The sequence below is a fragment of the Bombina bombina genome, chromosome 6 (assembly GCF_027579735.1).
Source record: "Bombina bombina isolate aBomBom1 chromosome 6, aBomBom1.pri, whole genome shotgun sequence".
Classification (NCBI taxonomy): Eukaryota; Metazoa; Chordata; class Amphibia; order Anura; family Bombinatoridae; genus Bombina; species Bombina bombina.
The window spans coordinates 119,841,174-119,866,653 of record NC_069504.1 but is presented as its reverse complement, the minus strand read 5'-3'; the positions used below and the strand labels follow the sequence as shown (position 1 = coordinate 119,866,653).

The 25,480-nt window shown below is 36.0% G+C and overlaps 1 protein-coding gene across 3 annotated transcripts in view; it reads left to right on the top strand.

The window, feature by feature from the left end:
* Positions 1–25,480, top strand: part of LRRK2 (leucine rich repeat kinase 2) — a 649,887-nt gene that overhangs the window by 411,266 nt on the left and 213,141 nt on the right. For all 3 annotated transcript variants that reach the window (XM_053716587.1, XM_053716586.1, XM_053716588.1), the window contains 5 exons: positions 136–337; positions 4,525–4,613; positions 8,130–8,317; positions 22,018–22,172; positions 23,000–23,146. In XM_053716587.1, coding sequence (XP_053572562.1) covers positions 136–337; positions 4,525–4,613; positions 8,130–8,317; positions 22,018–22,172; positions 23,000–23,146 — 781 coding nt within the window. The remainder of the gene's footprint in view (positions 1–135; positions 338–4,524; positions 4,614–8,129; positions 8,318–22,017; positions 22,173–22,999; positions 23,147–25,480) is intronic.

The window sequence follows — 25,480 nt, the reverse complement described above, 5'->3', positions numbered from 1 at the left end:
TGTCCAGCCCTATATTCAAATACATTGTAAGAAAGTTTTTTTTGTTTATAGCCTCATATTTAGCTGCTATTACTTGATGTACTATGGTGCTAATAATTCTTCCATCAGCTACTGAAATTGTTTGTATCTATTCAGATTAGAGATCAGCCTGTTCTTGGGCAGCTTATCCCAGACAGTTACCTTGAGCTTGAGAAGAGAATTTTAAATGAACGGAAAAATGCTGCTGTTGAATTTCCTGTTATCATCCACCAAAGAATGTTGGACATTTTAACAGAAAATCATTTACAACTGGATGAAAATGAACTACAACATGCTGTTCATTTCCTTAATGAGTCAGGTAATTGCAGTAATGGTATTTGTTTAGAGATTATAGTATTGGATTAGTAACACAAATGTATTTACATTACATTTCCATACCTCCCAACATTTCAAAATTCAAAAGAGGGACACCCCCCCCCCCCCCGGCAAAAAAAATTGAAATTGTGGTGGGCGGGGCTTAACAATCATAAGACCAAAGCAATATAAATAAAATTCTAAATAAAGTCATAGATTTTAATACACTTAGGCAGCGAATCAAACACAAGCTCAAACCACTGGTAATTATCCTTTGCAAAGACATTGCTAAATATTTTTATCTTAATTGGACATTTAATAATAAATTCTTTAAAACTGCTCTCTGCATTCCCCATTAATATTCAAAATTCTGGCCTTTAAAGTCAGCAAATATGCACAGTAGCACACTACATATTATACACTTATACATGCAGATACACACACACACTACATAGCATACACTTATACATGCAGATACACACACACACTACATAGTATACACTTATACATGCAGATACACACACACACACACTACATAGCATACACTTACACATGCAGATACACACACACTACATAGCATACACTTATACATGCAGATACACACACACTACAATAGCATACACTTACACATGAAGATACACACACTACATAGCATACACTTATACATGCAGATACACACACACTACATAGCATACACTTATACATGCAGACACACATATTACATAGCATACACTTATACATGCAGATACACAGACACTACATAGTATACACTTATACATGCAGACACACACACACTACATAGCATACACTTATGCTACACCTATTTAGGCTCATGCTAATTTCTAAGTCCTTGAAGGCCGCCTTTTTATCTCAATGCATTTGACGTTTTTTACAGGTAGAGGGCATTAGTTCATGTGTGCTATATAGATAAAATTGTGCTCACGCCTGTGGAGGTGCTTATGAGAGGGCACTGATTGGCTAAAATGCAAGTCTGTCAAAAGAACTGAAATAAGGGGGTAGTCTGCAGAAGCTTAAATACAAGGTAATCACAGAGATAAAAAGTATATTAATATAACTGTGTTGGTTATGCAAAACCAGGGAAAGGGTAATAAAGGGATGATCTATCTTTTTAAACTATAACAATTCTGGAGTAGACTGTCCCTTTAAAGTGTAATATTTGGTTATGTTACCAGAGCTATGCATTCTTTATATCTAGTTTCAATGGGTAAAGAGCATCAACTTGAATTTTATTCAACATGATACAAGTAACGTGAACATATTTAATCAGTGAAAAACAAGAATGACATGTTTATTAAGAAACTTTTTTTCCAGACAGGACATTACATCATCCAGTTTGTGTAGGGGTCAGCAGCCTTGGCACCCCAGATGTTTTGCAACTACATTTCCAATGATACTCAACCAGCCTAAAGTGTGCCTGAGTATCATGGGAAATGTAGGCTGCTGGCCCCTAAAGGGACATATAAGTACCTATAATAGAAGTGGTTTGTTAAAAGCATAAGTATTTATCTTTTAAACCAGCAATGGCACAACTGCCCCTGTGCTTTTAACTGTCCCCAAAAAATGTGCTCTCCCAAATATATGACTCCAGACGGTCTTGGAATGTGTCTGCTGTTGCTTTTAAGGGGACACTAAGCTTTAGGTATAAGAGCCTGTTATAAATGTCACACATAAAGCAAGAACAGTATGTCATTTGGTTTCCAATTCTTTTTTTTAAATCCAGTTATGTACTCAGTGTACACACACACACACACACACCCCAGTCATTGAAACCAGCTATGAACAGGGCTATTAGAGTGTGCCGTGTTATTCTGAATAAGTGTGGGCAGTACAGCTTCTGATTAGCTGTACAGCCTAGCTCTAAGAATGTGAACAGAAATCATTCTGAAATTGGGTGGCCAGTAGGTGTGTGTGTATATGTGTGTGTTTGTGTGTGTGTTTGTGTGTGTATATGTGTGTGTATATTTTATATATATATATATATATATATATATATATATATATATATATATGTGTGTGTGTGTGTATATATGTGTGTATATGTGTTGGTATATGTGTGTGTATATATTTATATATATATATATGTGTGTATGTATATGTGTGTGTATATGTGTTGGTATATGTGTGTGTGTGTATATGTGTATGTGTATGTATATGTATATGTGTTGGTATATGTGTGTGTGTGTGTGTGTATATACAGTATGTGTGTGTGTGTGTATACTGTATATATGTGTGTGTGTGTGTATATGTGTGTGTGTATATGTGTGTGTGTGTGTGCTGAGCACAAAGTTGGGTTTAAAATTAAGAATCACAGAGATTTGCTGTAAGTGCTTTCAATGCATGTAATGTGATTATAAATACATAATATAATGTGAAAACCGAAAGTTTAGTCCCTTTAGAGGGACAGTCTACCCCAGATTTTTTTGTTTGTTTTAAAAGATAGATAATCCCTTTATTATCCATTCCCCAGTTTTGCATAATCAACACGGTTATATTAATATACTTTTTACCTCTGCAATTACTTTGTATCTAAGCCTCTGCAGACTGCCCCCTTATGTTAGTTCTTTTGACAGACTTACTTTTAGCCAACCAGCGACCTCTCATAAGTAACTCCACAGACATGAGCACAATGTTATCTATATGACACACATGGCCTTACGCCCTCTAGCTGTCAAAAACTGTCAAATGCATTGAAATAAGAGGAGGCCTTCAAGGGCTTAGGAAATAACATATGAAACTACCTAGGTTTAGCTTTCAACTAAGGATACCAAGAGAACAAAGCAGATTTGATGATAAAAGTGAATTGGAAAGTTGTTTAAAATTGCATGCCCAATCTGAATCATGAACGTTTAATTTTGACTGTCCCTTTAACAGTTTTGACTGTAAATTAACAGCATTTTATATCCCTATAGACAATGAGTAATCTGTCATGGTAAATAGCAATAGTAACATTTGTCTCTTTTCACACATTTTCTGTGTTTCTTTTTCATAGTAGCATAGTAGATGAGGTTGAAAGAAGACCATATTAGTAGTTCAACCTATACAGATCCTACCTGATCTACAATAAAAGCTAAATGTCACCCATTTAACACAAGCAATCATATCCCTGAATTATTTTTCTAGCCAGAAATGTATCTAAGCAATGTTTAAATGTATCTAAGGTATTAGCATTCACTACCTCATTAGGCAGTGAATTCCACATTTTGGTTGCTCCTACAGTAAAAAAACGATTACGTTGCTGTAGTTAAAATTTCCTTTCCTCCATCCTTACATTTTCATTTTGTTCAAACTTATCTGCTTCTTATATCTAAATCTTGCTATATTTGTTTGAAATTGCTAAATTTCATATATACTGTTAAACCATTTATAAATATTTTAAAAAGAATTACAAGATTATTCATATTATTATTCATTTATCTTAATTTAAAATAGGTTTACATGATGGTTGAAAAAACAATAACATAAATACCCACAATTTTCATGAAAATATTTAGATATAATAGATATAATCAGAAAAACACTTTTAGGAGATTTTTAAAGTAGTTTTGGATTCATCTAATCCATCGAATTTGACCTCTTAAAACATTTTTTAAATTGCTTTCTACTGTTTTCCTGTGTTAAAGGTTTTCATGTTCAGTATGTATGTGTGTTTAAAAATAAATAAAATAAATGATATATATATATATATATATATATATATATATATATATATATACATATACACACACACTGCCCCCCACCCCACTTTGTGGCTATAAGACTTTGAAGGCATTCCACAAGACTTTTGAGTGTGTCTGTGGGAATTTTTGGCCGTTCAACCGAAATAACATTTGTTGGTCAAGAAGGTCTGGCTCGCAAAACATTTTCAGATTCAGTGGGATTGAGGTCAGGGCTCTGTGCAGGCCACTCTAGTTACCCACACCAAACTCATTGAACCATGTCAGACTTTCATGATATTTTATATGGAAAGTGGTTTAAAATTGCATTCTCCATCTGAATCATCTTTATCTATTTGCCAATAGAAATGTTCACCTTTGGTGTGTGTGCTTAAGAATTTAAGGATAGAGGTGACATAAAGCATCAAGATCTGCAATTTTAGGCAGTTGTCCCCAAACATATGTTCTTGTTTTGGTTTTTACAGTCCTGATGTTGTTTATGTATCTTTTTCTACAGGTGTATTGCTGCACTTCAAAGATCCAGCACTCCAGCTTCAAGATCTTTATTTTGTGGAGCCACAGTGGCTTTGCAAAATCATGGCACAGGTTTTTATTTTGTTCTTTCTAAAATCCATATGTTTAAAAGAAACCTTGAAATATAAAAATACTTTTGTAATACTTCCGCAATTTGTAATTAAAGGAATGATTAAATGAACAAAAAGTGTTGAGCATTAAATGATATATGAAAATGTATGCATTATAGGTCCACGTATATTTAGTATAACCCTCCAAACAATTGTACTTCTTATCACAGATAACTATTGCCTTATAGCTTACTATAACCTAGTGAACCTAGTTCACTGATTTCTTCCGCCACCCACATACATTATTTATACTATCAGACACATCAGAAACATGGAATTCTTATAGTCCATTTAAGTCTGTAATTTAAGCCCATCCCCATAGCAATCTTCATTAACCTCTATACATTGTTGTATAAATCATTCATTACTGCAGTGTAACAATACTCTCTGCCTTGTGTTCATTTAACTTTGCTAATTCTTTTTCAGTTTCTTCCTAATAACTGAAAAAAACATAAGTAGTTTAATGATTATGGATGGAAGATCTTAATTTATGAATATGTTGGACCATTTCAATCTGCTGATATGTTGCCTATAGCTTTCACACACACACACACACACACACACACACACACACACACACACACATATATACAGTATAGATGATAATATCATATTCAGTACTTGTGGATATATTGCCATATGACCTCTTTCTGGAGTTAGAAGAAACTTTGGAAAGATCTTTATTTAAAAATAGCATAAAGCAAAACCTCTACATTTTCTTTACTACATTTCTTACCCTTAAATATTAAGTAAAGCGTTAATGTGCTGTGGAAATGTTTTTACTAGGGCTGCAACTAACGATTATTTTCATAATCGATTAATCAGCCGATTATTTTTTCGATTAATCGACTAATCGGATAAAAAGAGAATCAATAATAGTTTTCTATGTTTTAAATAAAATCCACATAATGAGTGTTACAAATATAAACTTCAGACTAAAACTTTACATTAACACAACTGTTTCTTCAATTTTTAAACAGCAGAGCACAGTTTTATAATTAAACAAAACAAAACCACAAACTGTTTGAAAAGAGGTAGAACTAGAAAGAGTTAGACTATCACTGTTAATAACATTCTGTTATTCACTCTTTCAGAAACTTTGCATTGAAATGCAAAAATCTCAACATGTCCACATGTTTCTGGCTAAGTCTGGTTCTCTATTTGCAGCTATATTTCCTGCAGCAGAGAAGAGGCACTCAGATGGCGTTGAGGTTCTTGAGATGCATAAGTAGGGTTTTGCCAATTTCACCAAAGTGGGATATTTATCTTTGTTAGCTCTTCACCAATGCAAAGTGTTTTCCACCTTGGCAAGGGGCCTCTCCATAAAAGTAACCCTTGACTTCATTCTAACATAAAAATATCTTGAATATCTATATGCAATGGTAAATAACCAGCTATAAGGTTAGGGGAAATATCTAGTCCGCTCTAAAAATAACTAATATATACTTATAAAGGTTTAATCTGGTACATATTATCACAATTTATTAAAAATATAAAAAAAAACAATAAAAACAAAATCAGAAGCACTAAGGACTGTATATCAATAACAGGACAAAGCCTTACACATTTATTTATACAGTACATATAATCAGCAATAGCAAGCAATACACTAATAATTGTGCAAACAGATAATAGTGCACATCAATTCAAATAACTCCCATCAATCTAGGGGCAAGGTGTAAATAACAAGCTTGGCACTATATCATGCAAAGCATAGTTCCAAATCACCTGATTTAATATAAACAATCCAAATGATGACTATTATATCTGGGTTGCACATAAGCCAGGAGTAGTTGTAAACGTATACTGTCCTGAAAAAGTAAAAAGACGTCTGCAGACGTCCTTTAGGCAAAGGACATAGCCATAAAACACAATACCATGTGTTTCGTTGACAACTATTTTAATAATCGATTATCGTTTTTACCATCTGGAACATATTTTTCCCATTTGTATCATAGATTCAAAATTAATTTGTAATAATGGTCCAAGCCTGGACAAGTATGTAAGTTTAGCAGGTTTGATCATTTTCCTGAAGTACATGTTCCCAGTGTGATTTTAAATTGAAATAGATAAAAAAATATATATATTTATTCACAATTTTGTTTATATTTTTTACAATATTTAAACAAATACTTGTTGAAAGAGAATAAGGATATCAGGAACAACTGGATTCATTGTATTGTGGAAGAAAACATTCACTTTGATGGTTTTGTTTTACTATCCTTGAAGCAAAACCGCTTGTAGCTCAGGAAGAAGGTGTAAGATTATTCTCTGTAAAGAACTGCTTCATGTGCCAAGTATAATAAAACAAGGCCAGTCTTCTTTATTTACGTTTTATCAACTTCATAAACAGCTTTCAATATAACAATATTTCAGACAGTAATTACAGGAAATTTAGAAATTGAAAAATGAAATTGACAGCTTTAGCATAAATTTAGTTATATGAACCATATCACTGTTTTTTGTGGGTGTGCACCAGAATGCGCAACATTAAAAATCTAAACGTTGCAGCATTATCTTGAGGTTTTTATGTTGCATTCTCTGTTTAAAGTAAAAAATTACCAAAAATAAATAAATATCTAAATTCGGAATTCCAAAATCCAAACTTATTATGAAATCCAAACTTTTTAATTAATATTTAATTTTTTTTTTTTTTTTTATCGAAACTTACTTTTTTTCCCCTTGCCTGTAAGTCAAAATCTTCTCTGCCTGACTCTAGTTTGGTTTTTGTGTATTAAAATGCAAGTGCTAATCTATATTTATTTAAAACAACAATCTTAGCTTTCTGGTTACAGTACTGTACTATCTTTCTTATGGTACTATTTATACAAAAGTACAGCATGAAAAATTATATAAAACTACCTTTAGGTTGCATTTATAGGGCCCCATGTACTAAGAGGCGGGCGGACAGCTTCTCAACTTTCGAAACTGTCCGCCCACCTTCGCTACATATGGGCAGTAGATCTGTTTGTCCACTGGCCCGTATGTATTATTACACACTCATCGCAGTGTGTATTGCCCGCCTCTTCATTCACTCTACTGAAGGGGTTGTCAATCACGAGAGCAAGCGAGCTCTCGTTGATTTTCCCTTGACACCTTAGAGGTGGGATAGGGTGTAAGAAGCAGAGGTCTAATGACCGCTGCTTCTTACATTGCGGGATGCAGGCTCGCATATGCAAACCTGCCTCGCAAGGACTTCGTACATGAAGCCCATATTCTGTATGATAACATGTAAGTAAATATTGCCTAAATGACATACGATATTGCTGTTTACACTTGGTTCCATCACCTTTCCAAACAGTCCCATTTTACAGATAAAAATATTCCAAAATCCAAACTATTCTGAAATCCAAACCTTTTCCGGTCCCAAGCAGTTTGGATAAAGGGTTTCCTATCTGTAATATAAAAGAGGAAATAAGATCTTCCAGCTTGTGCAACGTTTAGTATTTTTCATTTTCTTTTTGTCTGTTTTGGACAGATTTTGACTGTGAGAGTTGATGGATGTCAGAAATATCCTAAAGGAATTATCAATTGTTCTGATGTGAAGAATTTTCTTAAGAAGAAGATAAAGTTTCCTGAAAATTACATGTCACAGTATTTTAAGTTGCTGGAAAAGTTCCAAATAGCTTTACCTTTGTCGGGCGAACAGCTTCTTATTCCAAGCAGGTATTTATGCTAACAGTGTAACAGGCTCTGCTGTACGGATTTATATAAAATGTATGTAATGCGTAGCTTTAATCGCATTTAAAGATATGTGTTAATAGTTGGATTGCTTTCTTGTCCTCTGATGCAGGAGTTATGTAGCAAAGCTTATATTAAACTATTATAAAATTTGTGAATATGAATTTAAACAACATTCTAGTGCATAAACAAAATGCTCCCAAACAATAAATGTAACTCCCTAAAAGTGGTTAAACACATAAATAAAGTTCTGCTAGGAGATAGAACCTGAGCAGGATGAAGCCAATACTTCGATTCACATAAGGATACCTCTCCTAATTAGCTCACTGACTGTGTCTTGTTCAGAAGTTGCAATGTTTTTATCCCCTTTCTGGAGAAATTAGACAAATATGAGCATTTCATTTTTGCATAGAGTGTTCTTTTAAATGAATATCTTGTACCATGCAAACTATAATAAATTATTAAAGGGACACTAAAGTAAGAATGACACGTTAATGATTTAGCAAGAGCGTGCAGTTTTAAGAGACTTTCCAATTTACTTCCATTGTGAAACTATACAGTCTTTTTATATGCACACTTTCTGAGGTACCAACTACTACTGAGCATGTGCAAGAATTCACAGTGTATACTTACACCTTTTAAAGTTAATTTTGAAATTTTTCAGAAATATCTACTCATTTAAAACTTGTGCCAAGTGCTACGCATCGTCTCATTATTATCCCCTCGTTGATTATGCAATTCTACTGTATTTAATGGTCCTGTAAGATTCCCCTTGGTTGTGAAAGTTATATTGTATTTATTCATTTATATTGAGAGACTCTAAAGAAATTATGAACAGCTTTCTCTATGATAAAGTTAATTTAGCTATATAAGGATGTAAACCACAATGTTTTTTGCAGAGTTTTCAAGCTTTTTAAATAGTAATGGACTTTAAAAAAACAGGGGATTGTTCGCTCTGTGTATTGAGCCTTTGGCCATTCAAATTAGAAACGACCCGAATATTGCGGGGCTGCAAATAGGGGATAATGAATACAAAATCTCACTGTTCGCGGACGACATCATACTATACTGACCAATCCTCTCCTCTCCTCTCTCTCCCTCCGCTATATGCATTGCTTAACCATTATGGAACCTTATCTAGGTATAAAATAAATGGGGACAATTGTGAAGTGCTCAGTTTTAATTTACCCCAACACAATAAAAAGCTCCTAGAAATTAATTTCTCCTTTAATTGGGCACATAAAAAACTTAAATATTTGGGAATATACCTTACAACCGATATATACTCTCTATATCAAGCAAATTATCTCCCAATGTTTAAACGTATAAATGGCTAAAGCTTAAGATTTCCTTCTATGGGAGGATTGTCTCAGCAAAAATGACATTACTACCCAAACTACTGTATTTATTCAGATCCTTACCAATCAGTATCCCAATAGCAGAACTCAATGCACTGCAGACAGATATCCTAAGCTTCATCTGGCAGGGAAAGCGAGCTAGGATAAACAAAAGAATCATGAGTATGCATAGGAGAGAGGGGGAGTGGGTCTCCCAAATTTGACATCTTACTACTACGCGGCACGCATGGCACAAACGACACATTGGTTCAATAGGAAACCACAACCCCTCTGGACGCAGATAGAATCACAGATAGCTAACACAGGCCAGGTATCTAGGCTACTATGGACCCCAAAAAGGTATAACCCCCCTCTACTACTTAAATATATAGCGATATCACACACGATCTTCCTATGGAACAAACTGACGACAACATACCCCCTAATTCAAGCTAACTCAAAATTGACTCCTCTAGTCTTACCACAGACTTCAATAGACTTAAATATTCAAAAGAAATGGGCCAACAAAGGACTCTATAGAATTGCAGATGTATACATAGATGGTAGTTTCCTCACATATGAACAATACAGAGACATCGACCCCGGAGATAAAAATATATGGTACCACTATTTACAGTTAAAGTCCAGGACTAAAGAAATAACTGAGCTCTCAAGATTATCAAAAAGTACGGCTTTCGAGTCAATTTGCTTATCAAAAGAGGTTAATCACGGTTCTATCTCCCTACTATACCCTACATTTAATAAGCATTTTGGGGAGACAAAGTTTCCACACATGCTGAAATGGGAACGAGACTTAAACAAGTCCTGGACTTTAGAGACTTGGAAGTCTAACTTAGCGAAGGGTCTTTCCTTTTCACAGAATGCCACTCTGAGGGAGAACTTCCTTAAGGTGGCGTTTAAATGGTACATTCACCCGACTAGATTCGTAAATCCGGAAAGACCCTCTTTGAATTCCTGCTATAGAGGATGTAACGAAAGAGGAACATACATGCACATGTGGTGGGAGTGTGACAGGGATAAAGATATATGGGAAAAAACTTCAGAGTTCCTTAAGCTTAATTTTTCATAAAGATATCACTTTATCACCTGAACAAGCACTGCTGCACTTCCCAATTTACAATATTTTAAAACAACACCAAAAAATGGTAATGACCATATGTACAGTTGTTAGGATCTGTATAGCGCAATATTCGAAATCCTAACCACCAAGCTTTACATTTATCAAGAGGAAAATAAATCACCATTACGAAATGGCTAGTTTAGCAGCAGAAAACCTTAACACGAAGGAGGAATTCATCACCCAGTGGGAACCATTTATCATGTACTACGAAGCTAATAGACAAAGGGGAACTGAAAAGCAATAGAATAACCCTCACACACATTGGGGGGTGCGGGGGAGAGCCGGGACTGGGTGCCGAGTACCTATTCCCCTTTGGTTTAGGTGGTATAGGTCTGTGGATAATCAATTATTGTAGCCTGTGTTATGTTATGTTATATTATACTATCTGGTATTTTATTTCTTGTTCTCTTTTTTCTATCGCTATAAGTAGTCAACGCACCATACCACGACTTCTGGTTAGCAATAAAGAGTTCCTATGTAATTTGAGAACCTTAGAAGAAGACTATTTAGACCATAAAACCAAGTTAAGAATCATCATAATGGACAATAATGAAAGTTCATCACTTGTATTATTTTGCTGAATGTACATGTGTATACTTGTTATTTTATTGGAATCAAAAAATTTAATTAAAATTTCTTTCAACATAAAAAACAGGGGATTTTAATGCAGCCTCATCTTAATAGCAAGCGGCTAGATTATGAGTTTTGCGTTATGAGTAAAAAAGCAGCATTAAGGCTCATAACGCTGCTTTTTCACTGTTCCGCACACTTTTTTGGCCGTACCGCAAATTAACTTAGGCAATTTTCGTAAAGTCTTTTTTCAATGGGACTTCCATTGCGCCGGTATTACAAGCTTTTTTTTAGGCAAAAAAGTGAGCGGTACAGCCTATCCCGCAAGATTCGTAACGCAAAGTCAGTAGTTATGAGTTTTACACTACAAAGCTGTAGCATAAAACTCATAACTAATGTGCTAAAAAGTACACTAACACCCATAAACTACCTATTAACCCCTAAACCGAGGCCCTCCCGCATAGCAAACACTAAAATAAAATGATTAACCCCTAATCTGCCGCTCCGGACATCTCTGCCACTAGAATAAACATATCAACCCCTAAACCGCCGCACTCCCGCATCGCAAACACTAGTTAAATATTATTAACTCCTAATCTGCCATCCCTAGCATCGCCACCTACCTTCATTTATTAACCCCTAATCTGCTGTCCCCAACGTCGCCACTATACTAAAGTTATTAACCCTTAAACCGCCACACTCCCGCCTCGCAAACACTATTAAATATTATTAACCCCTAATCTGCCGCCCCTAACATCACCACACCCTACATTACAGTTATTAACCCCTAATCTGCCATCCCCAACGTCGCCGCCACTATACTAAATTTATTAACCCCTAAACCTAAGTCTAACTTGAACACCCCCTAACTTAAATATAATTAAAATAAATCTAAATAAAACCTACTATTAATAACTAAATAATTTCTATTTAAAACTAAATACTTACCTGTAAAATAAACCCAAAGTTAGCTACAATATAACTAATAGTTACATTGTAGCTAGCTTAGGTTTTATTTTTGTTTCAATGGTTTTTATTGGTTTTGTAGGAATAGATCAAACATAACGACAAACATCAATAAATTCAACAATTTCAACAGGTATGTGATGATACATAGTACAGGCATAAGGGTACATAGCACATTATGTACTTCCAGTTTGTTTAAAGTTTTTTTGTAGATTGATTGATCTAACTGTACATTTGCATTTATACACATCTACAAGCCGCTAAGGGTAGGTATCTAGGTGTATTTAATCATTTTGTATGAGGTGAGCCTTCAAGCCAGATAGTTCTGGGTTTCAATCATCTGTGAGTGTTTAATAAAAATATCATAGTAAGTACTGGTTCCATCTGTGAGTCATGAAACCTCTTGTCTATTTGCAAAGAACTGGTGCTTTATCGTCTCCCAGTAAAACTTTATATCTAAGAAAGCGTCTAGCCGTTGGATTCTGAAATACCCATATTCCTCCAATGTCAGTGTTTCGGGGTTGTGGGATTCTTCCAGTTTCTAGCTATCGAGGTCTTAGCAGAATTAAGGATAAACTGTAATAGGCGTTGGCGGAGCAATAGTAGGTTCTAAAATAAAAGAAGGGGTAAACAGGAATTGCAGGAGGGATTCTATCTGTTTCCAAAACGGGTGAATGGTAGGGCAACTCCACCATATATGTAGTATCGTTCCTCTAAGGCCACAACCTCGCCAGCATTTATCTGATGAGGTGGAATATATATACTTTTTAAGCGTGATGGGGTGAGGTACCAACTTGACACTATTTTATAGTTTAGTTCTACAATTTTTGCTGACTTGGATGCCGTTTTAGTAAAGTAATAAATACGTTTCCATGCACATTCATCTAAGTCAGTTTTAATTTCTGTGCTCCATTTGTGTGTGAAAGCTGGTGACCCTGTATTAGTGCTATTAGCCAATAAGGACTTGGCTATAGACAGTGAGTGCTTGAGTGGACCTTTCCCTAGACTATGAATTTCAAAGGGGGTTGGCGTTCTTGTCCAGTCTTGTTTATATTCTGACGTGTCGACCAAGTGTGGAAGTTGCCTATACTTGAGCCACTGCAAGAAGGCCCCATTTAAATAGTCCGTCAGTTCATTTCTGGGTTTAACTTTATGGTTGGCTAACAAATGGCAAATAGGAATTGTGTATCCTATGTCTGGTTGGGTTAGTAAAGTTTTTGTGTATTCCATTCCCCCCAAGAATTCGGCATTCGGGGGAAATTGGTGATAATGGTGATCTGGGGGTTTAAATTTGAGGATGAGGTTTTATAAGTTTATCCCAAATAGATAACACAATCTCATATTGGGAATAAGTGTTTGTCAAATCTATTCTATGGGTTTTAGGGATCCAACACAAGACTCCAGCGTTGGGGACTTTTAAAATATGAGAATCTATTGTTACCCATGCTTTAGTATGTGGATTTCTATGCCAGTCTAATATTCTTTGAAGTCCTGTTGCTTTGTAGTACATGTCAATACAAGGGAGGCCCAATCCCCCCTCCCTCTGTGGTCTGTATAAGGTATTTCTGCTTACTCTGGGTTTTATAGGACCCCAGATATATTTATTCAGTATGCCTTGCCATCTAGTGAGAAATGGTGCGGGAATTTTGATAGGAATAGCTTACATTGTGAACAGTATTCTGTGCAATGTTGTCATCTTTAGAGTATGGATCCTACCCAGCTAAGAAAGAGGTTTTGTTGACCAGGAGGTTAGTTCAGTTTGAGTAGTGTTTAGGAGTTTGGAGTAGTTTAGCTTAAAGAGCAGCCTGTTGTTAGGAGTTAGATTTATTTTAGAGCCTTAGGTTGTATTTTATATGGGAAATGATCTAACAGTGTGTTTTAGTTCTGTTTTGGAAAAATTAATATTTATCAGTTCAAATTTGGAATGATTTATTAAGAAATATGATAGGTCACCAAATAATTTAAATACCTTGGTAACTGCTGCTAAGGAGGTATGTGGTGAAGTTAGGGACAGCAGGATATTGTCTGCATATAGTGATACTTTGTATTCATTTTCACCCAAGGAAATTCCTTTAATATCTTTGTTTTGCCTAATGCGGGCTGCTAATGTTTCTATGCTTAGGACAAATAATAAAGGGGAAAGGGGGCAACCCTGTTTCGTTCCGTTACCAATTCGGAATGTATCTGATAAAATTCCATTAACTCTTACTCGTGCTTTTGGTGAGTAATAGAGCGCCCGGATTCTATTTATCATTATGTCTCCAAAGCCAAATTTCTTAAGAGTAGAAAAAAGGAAATCCCAATTCAGCCGGTCGAAAGCTTTTTCGGCATCTGTGGAAAGAAAAACTGTCTATTTTTTGTTTATTTTGGCATATTCCATAAGTTGAAGGGCCCTAATGGTGTTATCTCTGGTCTCTCTGCCTGCCACGAATCCGGTTTGATCTATGTGAATTAGTGTTGGTAGGATTGAACCCAAACGCAACGCTAAGATCTTTGCCAGTGTTTTAAGGTCCGTATTTAGGAGTGAAATAGGTCTAAAATTTGAGGGGGAGTCATGGGTTTTTCCCGGTTTGGGGATGACTGATACATGTGCTTCCATCATCGATGGTGGTAGTTGTCCTTTATTGTCTAGTGTATGGAATAGGGATAACAGTGGGGATGTTAATATATTTTGGAAAATTTTATAGTATTTATTAGTCAGACCATCTGGTCCAGGACTCTTACCCGAGGGCATATCCTTAATAGCGGCTAGTATCTCTTGAGCAGAAATTGGAGCATCTAAATCTTCTGTTGTTCATTGATTGTGGGTAGGTCTACCGATTCCAGAAATGAGCGTATTTCTGTCATTCGGGGGGGAATCTATCTCTTTTGAAAGATTGTAAATGCTATCATAATATTTCCTAAAGGAGTTTGCTATTTTTGGGCTTTCATGTTGTTTCCTCCCCTCGCTGTCTTTAATGCTGTATATGTGATTCACAAAGGTTTTTTTCCGCAATATATTAGCAACGGACCTGCTCTATTTCCACCATGAAAATAGAACTTTTTAAGGAAAAGAGCTTTTTTGTGTGCCTCCCTTTGTAGATGATTATTTAATGCTGTCCTCGCTTCAGTGAGCCTAACTAGTGTGTTTGGGTTATCTGGATTTCGTTTATGTATGTCCTCCGCCTCCTTAACGGCTAGTGTGAGTTTGTTATAATCTGCAATACGAGACCTCTTCTTTCTCGCACTGAGCTGTATGCAACAGCCCCTGACTACAGCTTTGTGTGCTTCCCATAATGTACTTGTGATATTAACAGAGTTAGTATTGAATTGAAAATATTCCTCAATCGCTTTCTTTATATCTTTGCTTAGGTTTTATTTTTATTCTACAGGCAAGTTTGTATTTATTTTAACAAGGTAGAATAGTTACTAAATAGTTATTAACTATTTACTAACTACCTAGCTAAAATAAATACAAATTTACCTGTAAAATAAAACCTAACCTGTCTTACACTATCACCTAACCTTACACTACAGTTAACTAAATTACCTAAAATAAATACAATTAACTAAATTAAATACAAATACCTAAATTACAAAAAACCCCACTAAATTACACAAAATAAAAAACAAATTACAAGATATTTAAACTAATTACACCTAATCTAATAGCCCTATCAAAATAAAAAAGGCCCCCCAAAATAAAATAAAAACCTAGCCTAAACTAAACTACCAATATCCCTTAAAAGGGCCTTTTGCGGGGCATTGCCCCAAAGAAATCAGCTCTTTTACCTGTAAAAAAAATACAAACAACCCCCCCAACAGTAAAACCCACCACCCACACAACCAACCCCCCCCCAAATAAAACCCTATCTAAAAAAACCTAAGCTCCCCATTGCCCTGAAAAGGGCATTTGGATGGGCATTGCCCTTAAAAGGGCATTTAGCTCTATTGCTGCCCAAACCCTAATCTAAAACTAAAACCCACCCAATAAACCCTTAAAAAAAAAACCTAACACTAACCCCTGAAGATCCACTTACAGTTTTGAAGGCCCGACATCCATCCTCCACAGTCGGGAGAAGTCCTCAACGAAGCCCGGAGAAGTCTTCATTCAAGCCGGGAGAAGTGGTCCTCAAGACGGCAGAAGTCTTCATCCAGACGGCATCTTCTATCTTCATCCATCTAGCGAGGAGCGGGTCCATCTTCAAGACATACGGCGCGGAGCATCCTCTTTTTCCTACGACTCCCGGCGAATGAAGGTTCCTTTAAGTGACGTCATCCAAGATGGTGTCCCTTAGATTCCGATTGGCTGATAGAATGCTACCCTTAGATTCTGATTGGCTGATAGAATTCTATCAGCCAATCAGAATAAAGGTTGAAAAAATCCTATTGGCTGATGCAATCAGCCAATAGAATTGAACTTCAATCCTATTGGCTGATGCATTGGCTGCCCATCTGGAGGACCACTTCTCCTGGCTTGGATGAAGACTTCTCCCGGCTTTGTTGAGGACTTCTCCCGGCTTCGTTGAGGATGGATGTCGGGTCTTCAAAACTGTAAGTGGATCTTCGGGGGTTAGTGTTAGGTTTTTTTAAGGGTTTATTGGGTGTGTTTTAGTTTTAGATTAGGGTTTGGGCAGCAATAGAATGCCCTTTTAAGGGCAATGCCCATCCAAATGCCCTTTTCAGGGCAATGGGGAGCTTAGGTTTTTTTAGTTAGGGTTTTATTTGGGGGGTTGGTTGTGTGGGTGGTGGGTTTTACTGTTGGGGGGTTGTTTGTATTTTTTTTTACAGGTAAAAGAGCTGATTTCTTTGGGGCAATGCCCCGCAAAAGGCCCTTTTAAGGGCTATTGGTAGTTAAGTTTAGGCTAGGGTTTTTTTTATTTTGGGGTGGCTTTTTTATTTTGATAGGGCTATTAGATTAGGTGTAATTAGTTTAAAGATCTTGTAATTTGTTTTTTATTTTGTGTAATTTAGTGGGGGTTTTTTTTTTGTAATTTAGGTATTTGTATTTAATTTAGTTAATTGTATTTAATTTAGGTAATTTATTTAATTGTAGTGTAAGGTTAGGTGTTAGTGTAAGACAGGTTAGGTTTTATTTTACAGGTAAATTTGTATTTATTTTAGCTAGGTAGTTAGTAAATAGTTAATAACTATTTAGTAACTATTCTACCTAGTTAAAATAAATACAAACTTATAATACGATTAAAGTGACGCAATTAATCAACCATGCCAGGGTTTCAGGTCTTCCTCTTGTGCTCTTCTCCACCGACGCGGAGAAGGCTTTTGATAGGGTTAGCTGGATTTTCCTGCGTCGGGTTCTGGAGAAAATGGGATTTGGCCAGGCGTTTTTACATTCAGTTTCCGCACTATAATCAAACCCCAATGCCAAAATTAGAGTTAACGGCACCTTATCGAACTCTTTTGACATCAGCAACGGCACCAGACAGGGCTGCCCCCTGTCACCGCTGTTGTTCGCTTTGTCAATAGAGGTACTGGCCTATAAAGTCCGTACCAATCAACGTATTACGGGTGTCGGGATAGATGATGTAGAGTACAAGCAGGCTTTATACGCGGACAATGTCCTTTATACTTTGACTAACGCTGCTGAGTCTATTCCTGAACTCCTGGACGAACTTAGAGCATATGGGAGGGCCTCGGATTTCTTACTTAACCTAGATAAATCAGAATTACTAAATGTCAATACTTGTCCACAAATTATACAAACTATACGACAAAAATACAAGCTCTCCCTAGCAAACAAGAAATTAAAATATCTCAGCATATATTTAACATCTGACCCCGCAGAACTCTTTAAATATAACTATGCCCCGCTAAAGAATGACATAGCTGCTGACCTTTCCTCCTGGAAGAATAAATATATTTCCTGGATAGGTAGAATAGGAGTTATTAAGATGAATATATTGCCCCGAATTCTGTATCTTTTCCAAACCCTACCCATAGCACTTCCTAGAGGATATATAGTCCAGCTGCAAAAGTTAATTGAGCAATACATTTGGACTAAAACCAAACCCAGAATACCAAAACGCACTATGTACCTTCCAAGAGATAGAGGAGGACTTGGTTTACCAGATCTCTTATCATATAGGAGAGCGATAGGCCTACAAATGATAGTTGAGTGGGCACAAAACGCAGACCATAAAGCATGGATCACCTTAGACAGACAGATTTTCAGGGTACAAAATGTGGGCTCCCTTGCCTGGCTGCCTCCCTCGCTCCGCCCAATAGGGTTTCCCAATACCATCTCACAGAAGAAACACTTAATAATTGGGATACGATTATTGCAATGTCTACACATATATCCACAAAATTTTCCCCCCTAACGCCAATTTTTGAACATCCCGAGCTTCCACATTATAATTTGGGATTTAGAAAAATCAAACCCTATACACTGAAGGTGGGCTCTATGTCTGGAGTAGTTTTGAATGGAAAAGTAATTTCACAGGCCGCACTCCAGGAATCCCAGCCCTTGTTATTTGCCTCATGGTTACACTACAATCAGTTATTACACTTTATAACCGGACATAAAAGAAAACAAGAATTTGGAAGGTCATTAACATCATTTGAAACCTTATGTGTAGCGGAAAATACGCCGCAACACTTGATCTCCCTTCTATATAAATTGGTTGTCCAGCAAGGGACTGATGTGCTCCCGGCTTATGTAATAAAATGGAATGAGGAATTAGGTTTGGAACCGGACTTAGAGTCCTGGTTAAAGGCATTCAGGTTGGTTAAGAGGTCTTCAGTGTCCTCAAACATCCAGGAAACGCATATAAAATTCATGAGCAGGTGGTATCTTAACTCCTTCCAGATTACATAAGATATTTCCTACCCTCAGCCCCACATGTTGGAGGGGCTGTAGCGAGCATGGCTCTCTTATACACATATGGTGGTTTTGCCCGCGCCTCACACACTTCTGGGGTGGGGTTAGGAACAAAATATCTGAGATTCTAAATCTCACAATACCAAACACACCAGAGTTTTTACTCTTCCGGGCCCTGCCAAAAACACAAAGCCAGGCACATCTAGCATTACTACTAATCATGATCACAAGCGCAAAAAAGCTGATCCCTAAAAAGTGGAAAACACAAAGTCCCCTTACATTAAGTGAATGGTACTCTCAGGTGAATGAAATGCTTCTCATGGAAAGGTATTATTATTTAAAAAACCATAAATTGGATAAGTACGAGCTTATCCTAGCGTTGTGGAATGGTACTATTTAATCAGCGTCTCAAAGGCATTACTAAATAAACTGCACTAGTAACCCTATGCCACACCACCCATCCCCCCCCCTTTTTTTTTCTTCTATTCCCCCCTCTCTTTTCAAGATCCCCTGTAACAGGAGACGAGCTACTATTTCTTTCATGCTAATGATTCCCCTCCCCCCATTGACCTTATTCTTTCTTGTTCTATACCATATATATACTTGAAAAATTGTTCCTCTCTGTGATTGGACTCTCCCACTTTATGGGTTGGGATTGTTCTTTGATTATGCACTGAGTTGAAGTGCAGCTGTTAAGATAATTTTTACAAGTATTCCTGTATTCCTGTATACATCTATGCAGCTTATTATTGTATGCACTTTTCTTTACTTCAATAAAGCCTTTTTTTAAAAATAAATAAATAAATAAATACAAACTTGCCTGTAAAATAAAAATAAAACCTAAGCTAGCTACAATGTAACTATTAGTTATATTGTAGGTAGCTTAGGTTTTATTTTACAGGTAAGTATTTAGTTTTAAATAGGAATTATTTAGTTATTAATAGTAGGTTTTATATAGATTTATTTTAATTTAAGTTAGGGGGTGTTAGGGTTAGACTTAGGTTTAGAGGTTAATAAATGTAGTATAGTGGCGGCGACGTTCGGGGCGGCAGATTAGGGGTTAATAACTGTAATGTAGGTTGCTGCAATGTTAGGAACGGCAGATTAGGGGTTAATAAATTAAGGTAGGTGACGGCGATGTTAGGGACGACAGATTAGGGGTTAATAATATTTAACTAGTGTTTGCGATGCGGGAGTGCGGCGGTTTAGGGGTTTATATGTTTATTATTGCGGCGGCGATGTTGAGGGTGGCAGATTAGGGGTTAATAAGTGTAGGTAGGTTTCGGCGACATTGGGGACGGGGGATTAGGGGTTAATACATATAATGTAGGTGTTTGCGATGTTGGGGGCGGCAGATTAGGGGTTAATAAGTGTAAGATTAGGGGTGTTTAGACTCGGGGTTCATGTTAGGATGTTAGGTGTAAACATAAATTTAGTTTCCCCATAGGAATCAATGGGGCTGCGTTACGGAGCTTTACGCTGCTTTTTTGCAGCCGACTCTCCCCATTGATGTCTATGGGGAAATCGTGCACGAGCAAGTACAACCAGCTCACCGCTGACTTAAGCAGCGCTGGTATTGGAGTGCGGTATGGAGCACAATGCTCTATGCTCACTTCTTGCCTTTTAACGCTGGGTTTATGAAAACCTGTAATACCAGCGCTGTAGGTAAGTGAGCGGTGACAATAACGTGCAAGTTAACACTGCACCCCTCTTACCGCAAAACTCGTAATCTAGCCAAAAGTTTATTAACTGGAAATAAAAGTTGAATTTGAAATGCTCAGCAGTAGTTTTGCAATGCACTTAAAGGGATATTAAAACCCACATTTTTTCTTTCATGATTCAGATAGTGCATTCAATTTTAAAGCAACTTTCTAGTTTACTCCTATTATCATTTTTTCTTTGTTCTCTTGGTATCTTTATTTGAAAAGGCTGGAATGTAAGCATAGGAGCTAGACCATTTTTGGTTCAGCACCTGGATAGTGCTTGCTGATTGGTGGCTAAATTTAGCCACCAATCAGCAAGTGCTGCCCAGGTGCTTAACCAAAAATGGGTCGTCTCTTAAGCTTACATACCTGCTTTTTCAAATAAAGATAGCAAGAGAACGAAGAAAAATTGATGAAATATTGTTTTTTTTATTTAGTATCTCTTTAATTCTGCAACACTACTTTCAAAAGTAATCACTGTTTGAGTGAAAACTTCTCCTGGGCATATAACCTCCTGAGCGTATGACAGTAGACCATTTGCATGTGCACCTTCTAGTACTGTTGTGTGTTCATATTCCACTTTCATGGTCACTTAAGTTCAAAAGTGTTATTTAAAGGGACATTAAACACTAAATAAATGCTAGATAGAATGATGCAGTCATAGAAAAGGTTAGTCTGAGAAAAACATATAGATGCAGTTTTTAAAGATTCATTAGCTGTTTAAATATTGACAAAATAAGTGTAAAGTTTTAGTGTCTAATAAACAATGGGAGCTGCCATGTTGTAACTTAGGTTACGTTCTCTGCTCTGGCCAATTAGGGACATTTATAAATAGGTCACTAGAGTGTGCAGCCAATGGCTGTGTGGAATATAACAGTGTTCTGCACTTCCACTTCTAACAGGAACTGAAAAGCTCACTATTTCATAGTGGAATCACATGAAAAAGGGACCCCATAAATAAAGAAAATATATTGCAGATTTATTTTTATTTATACAATTGATTATTTTATATTACCATCTCAAAGTGTTTAATGTCCCTTAGTATTTTTTCATTTTAAATTTGGATTGTTAGTGATGAAGCTGAATTAATAGCTTAGAGCTTAAAATAATAATTTTTATCATTGTTTGACAATTCTTTTTTTTTCTAGTTTGTCTAATCATAAACCAGTGATAGAACTTCCACACTGCGAGAATTCTGAGGTTATCATAAGATTATACGAAATGTCATATTTTCCAATGGGATTCTGGTCAAGACTAATAAATCGGCTTCTGGAAGTATCTAATTACATGCTGTCAGGAAGAGGTTGGTCATTTTTAAGAAGGATACTACTATAAAACAGCAGCAGTGAGATTTTAGAAATACAGATATGGAGCTATATTTAGTAAAATTCTACAACCTCATTTATTCTTCAGACATGGCTTGTTTTCTGTACTCAACTTTCATGATAATTTGCTATGCCTTAAAACTCCAGTGGATTATAATAATGTCCCTTGGGGCTATTCTTCCCAAGGGTGATGACAACCAGACATGGGCCAATTGCTCAGTGTACTTTGAAAAATATGGCCACATCTTACTAATGAGGCCCAAAGGAAGGCCAACACATACATCTAGGGTTGCCATGTGTCACATTCAGTGACAAGACTAACATATTGCAGAAATGTTATGCTGTGTGAAAGGCAGATTCTAGCCAATAAGGGCCACTCCTTGAGTAGTGACTAACCATAGAGTAAGTTATTGTCTTTGTTCATTCATTGGTTGGTTGTGTTTCTGTGTGTTGCTTTGCAGTAGATAATTAGTTGTTTGGTAACATTTATTTGTGTCTATTCATATTTCAGAGAGTGTTAAAACACTAGTTCCAAAGTGAAGTTAAAGCAAAAAACTTTTTTTTGTCAGGCTTATGGAAGTGTTTTCCTCTCCACCAGGTCTAGCATATTTGGTGTAAACAAGACTATTTTGAATCTTAGGAGCCTCATTTTTCAATATAATTGTTTATAAAGAATGTCATCCTTTTTCACACTTTTACAAATCCTTATTTATTGACAGCTATGAAGAAGTAGTTTGTAGTTTAAATAATTAAACTTGTGTGTGTGTGTTCACATTTAAAATAATTTCTATTACTGTTTTTGCAGAACGAGTCCAACGCCCCAATAAAATGTATTGGAGGCAGGGTATCTATCTGAACTGGTCTCCTGAAGCTTACTGTTTAGTAGAATCAACAAATCTAGACTGCAGCCCTAATAGTTTCCTGAAAGTGACTGTTCCATCTTGCAGAAAAGGTAAATCATTTTGTAATTAAAAAAAAAAATATATATATATTATATATATTGATACATGAACAGTATCAGCTTACTTTGATATTACAGGCATGATTATTTAATGATAATGTTCTCACAAAATAATAATTATTTGAAATGGTATTGGAAACAAATATTATAGCACACTGGATGAAATGTGCCCCAAAATTATAATTTGAACAGTATAATACCAGACATAAATTATAAGTGAAATGCAATTTATTAGCAATAGTCAATAGTGAAGATAAGGAGGTGTAGGTGAAAGCTAGCTTAGTGGAAATGTGTCATATACACTTTGTGTCATGCATTTACAAATGTGTACAAATTACTGCAGTATAAGGTAATTAGGATAATCTGCAGAAGGTAATATGCAGTTGTAGAAAAAAAGAATTACAAATCACATTTCCAAAATAACAATAGTAACAATACAAAATAAATAAAGGTATTAATATTAGATTGCAGTAATAGTCCCTATAAGAACATTTTGTGTGGGGTCATGTGTGAGGTAATGTATCAGTGATAGGAGGACATATACTTAGTCCATGAGATGCAGGTGTTGGAGTCATCTACTGTTAATTGGTCATGCATGCTGTAATTACCCACATTTATGAGGAAATGTAAAATGTACATTTTAAGACCACTTTTGGCATGTGTATCATTGTTAGGTTATTTGTAACCTACATAATTATTATAATAATGAATAATAAACAGAAACCCAATCTACTGTTTTATTGGACAAGCAAATGTTCCATAATGCAAGATTTTTCCATTACAAAATATATACCAAAATTATGATAAATTCACTATTGCTTAAATTAATGTCCTTCCATCGGTTATAGGGTTGGTTACTCCAACCAATCAAAACATCAGCCATCTGGGATCTTGTATGTGTGGACAAAACAACACAATTTATAACCTTCAACTACAAACAGCATGAACCATGTAACTTACGAGAAAACACGTGGCTTAAAGTCAAATAACTAGCTATACTTGTTTCCCTTAATTGTTTGTTTAATTATGTTTGAGATCTGATAGCCTCTGCAGTTAATCTTCTTACTTCTCCATGCCAAGCTATTTATTTGCTTTTAAGTAATCAGGGGCTTCCCATCTGTGTGACTCCTCTCTATTAGCCATCATATTATTGTGCAATATATCATCTCTGCGTACTATATTCTGTGTAACTATTATCTTCTATTCTTGCTTCAATTTCTATTGACTAAACAAGCAATCTTAACCCCTATGAAAGCTTATTTTCTCTTTCTTAGTTATCCATGATGTATTTTCTTTTTTTCTTTTGCACTTTTGTCTTCTTGACATAAAAACTGAGTTTTTCAGATTTGGCATAGGTAAAGCTAGTAGCTAGAAATATGAAAGGTGTACTCAGGCGCCAACAATACTGAGGCTAAGGTTAAAAATGAGGATTTATTACATATAATCACAAAATATACAAATACATATACATATAAAGCTGCATGGATCCACGCTAAAATGGTCTAAAAAATTATTATTATAAAACAATCTAAAAACAATCTAAAAACAATCTATCATAGATGTGAGGATATAACCAGGATAAAAGACACAATAGGGGAGATTACCAATATCAATATTCACCAAAACAACAACATTACGAGGGGAGAATGAATCACTACAGACGTAATGATAATGGATACAGCTATCAAAACGAGAGGGAATTTTATCATCGTGAGGAAAATAACAACAGAGATGATACATACCACAGAAGGAACAATATGTACAGAACGCCAACTAAGAATGAAGGACCAAGTACTCATAGAAAAGATGAGGGGCATACAAGGGAAGAATGGAAAATCCAACAACGACCCAAAAAAATGGAACCACAGAAAGAACCCCAAAGATCCGCGTCAGGCATCATGACAGATCAATCTTTTTTAGGATTGAACCATACATACAGCAGAGAGAGAGAGAGAGCCCCAAGACCACAGAGAGAAACAGAACAAGACAACCCAACAACTTCGACAAGAAGAAGACACACAGAGGAAGGCGAGGAGGGGCGAAATTAAATAAGAAAGGGAGCGAGAAGAATGGAATAAACACCACGGGAAATACCGAGGGGATATTCAATTTAAGCTCGCACACCCTAACTGAAGAAGAAAACACCATTCTCAGGTTCGGTCTCTCCTTTGCACCGACGAGAAGTTTGGATAAATTCCAGACCTTCATTAACACAAAAGAATTCATCCGAAAACTCACATTAAAAAGATTCTTTGCTAAGTCAACAACAGAAAGAACAATGGGGAGCCCATACGAACAAAATGACAGTTACAGACACACATGCCT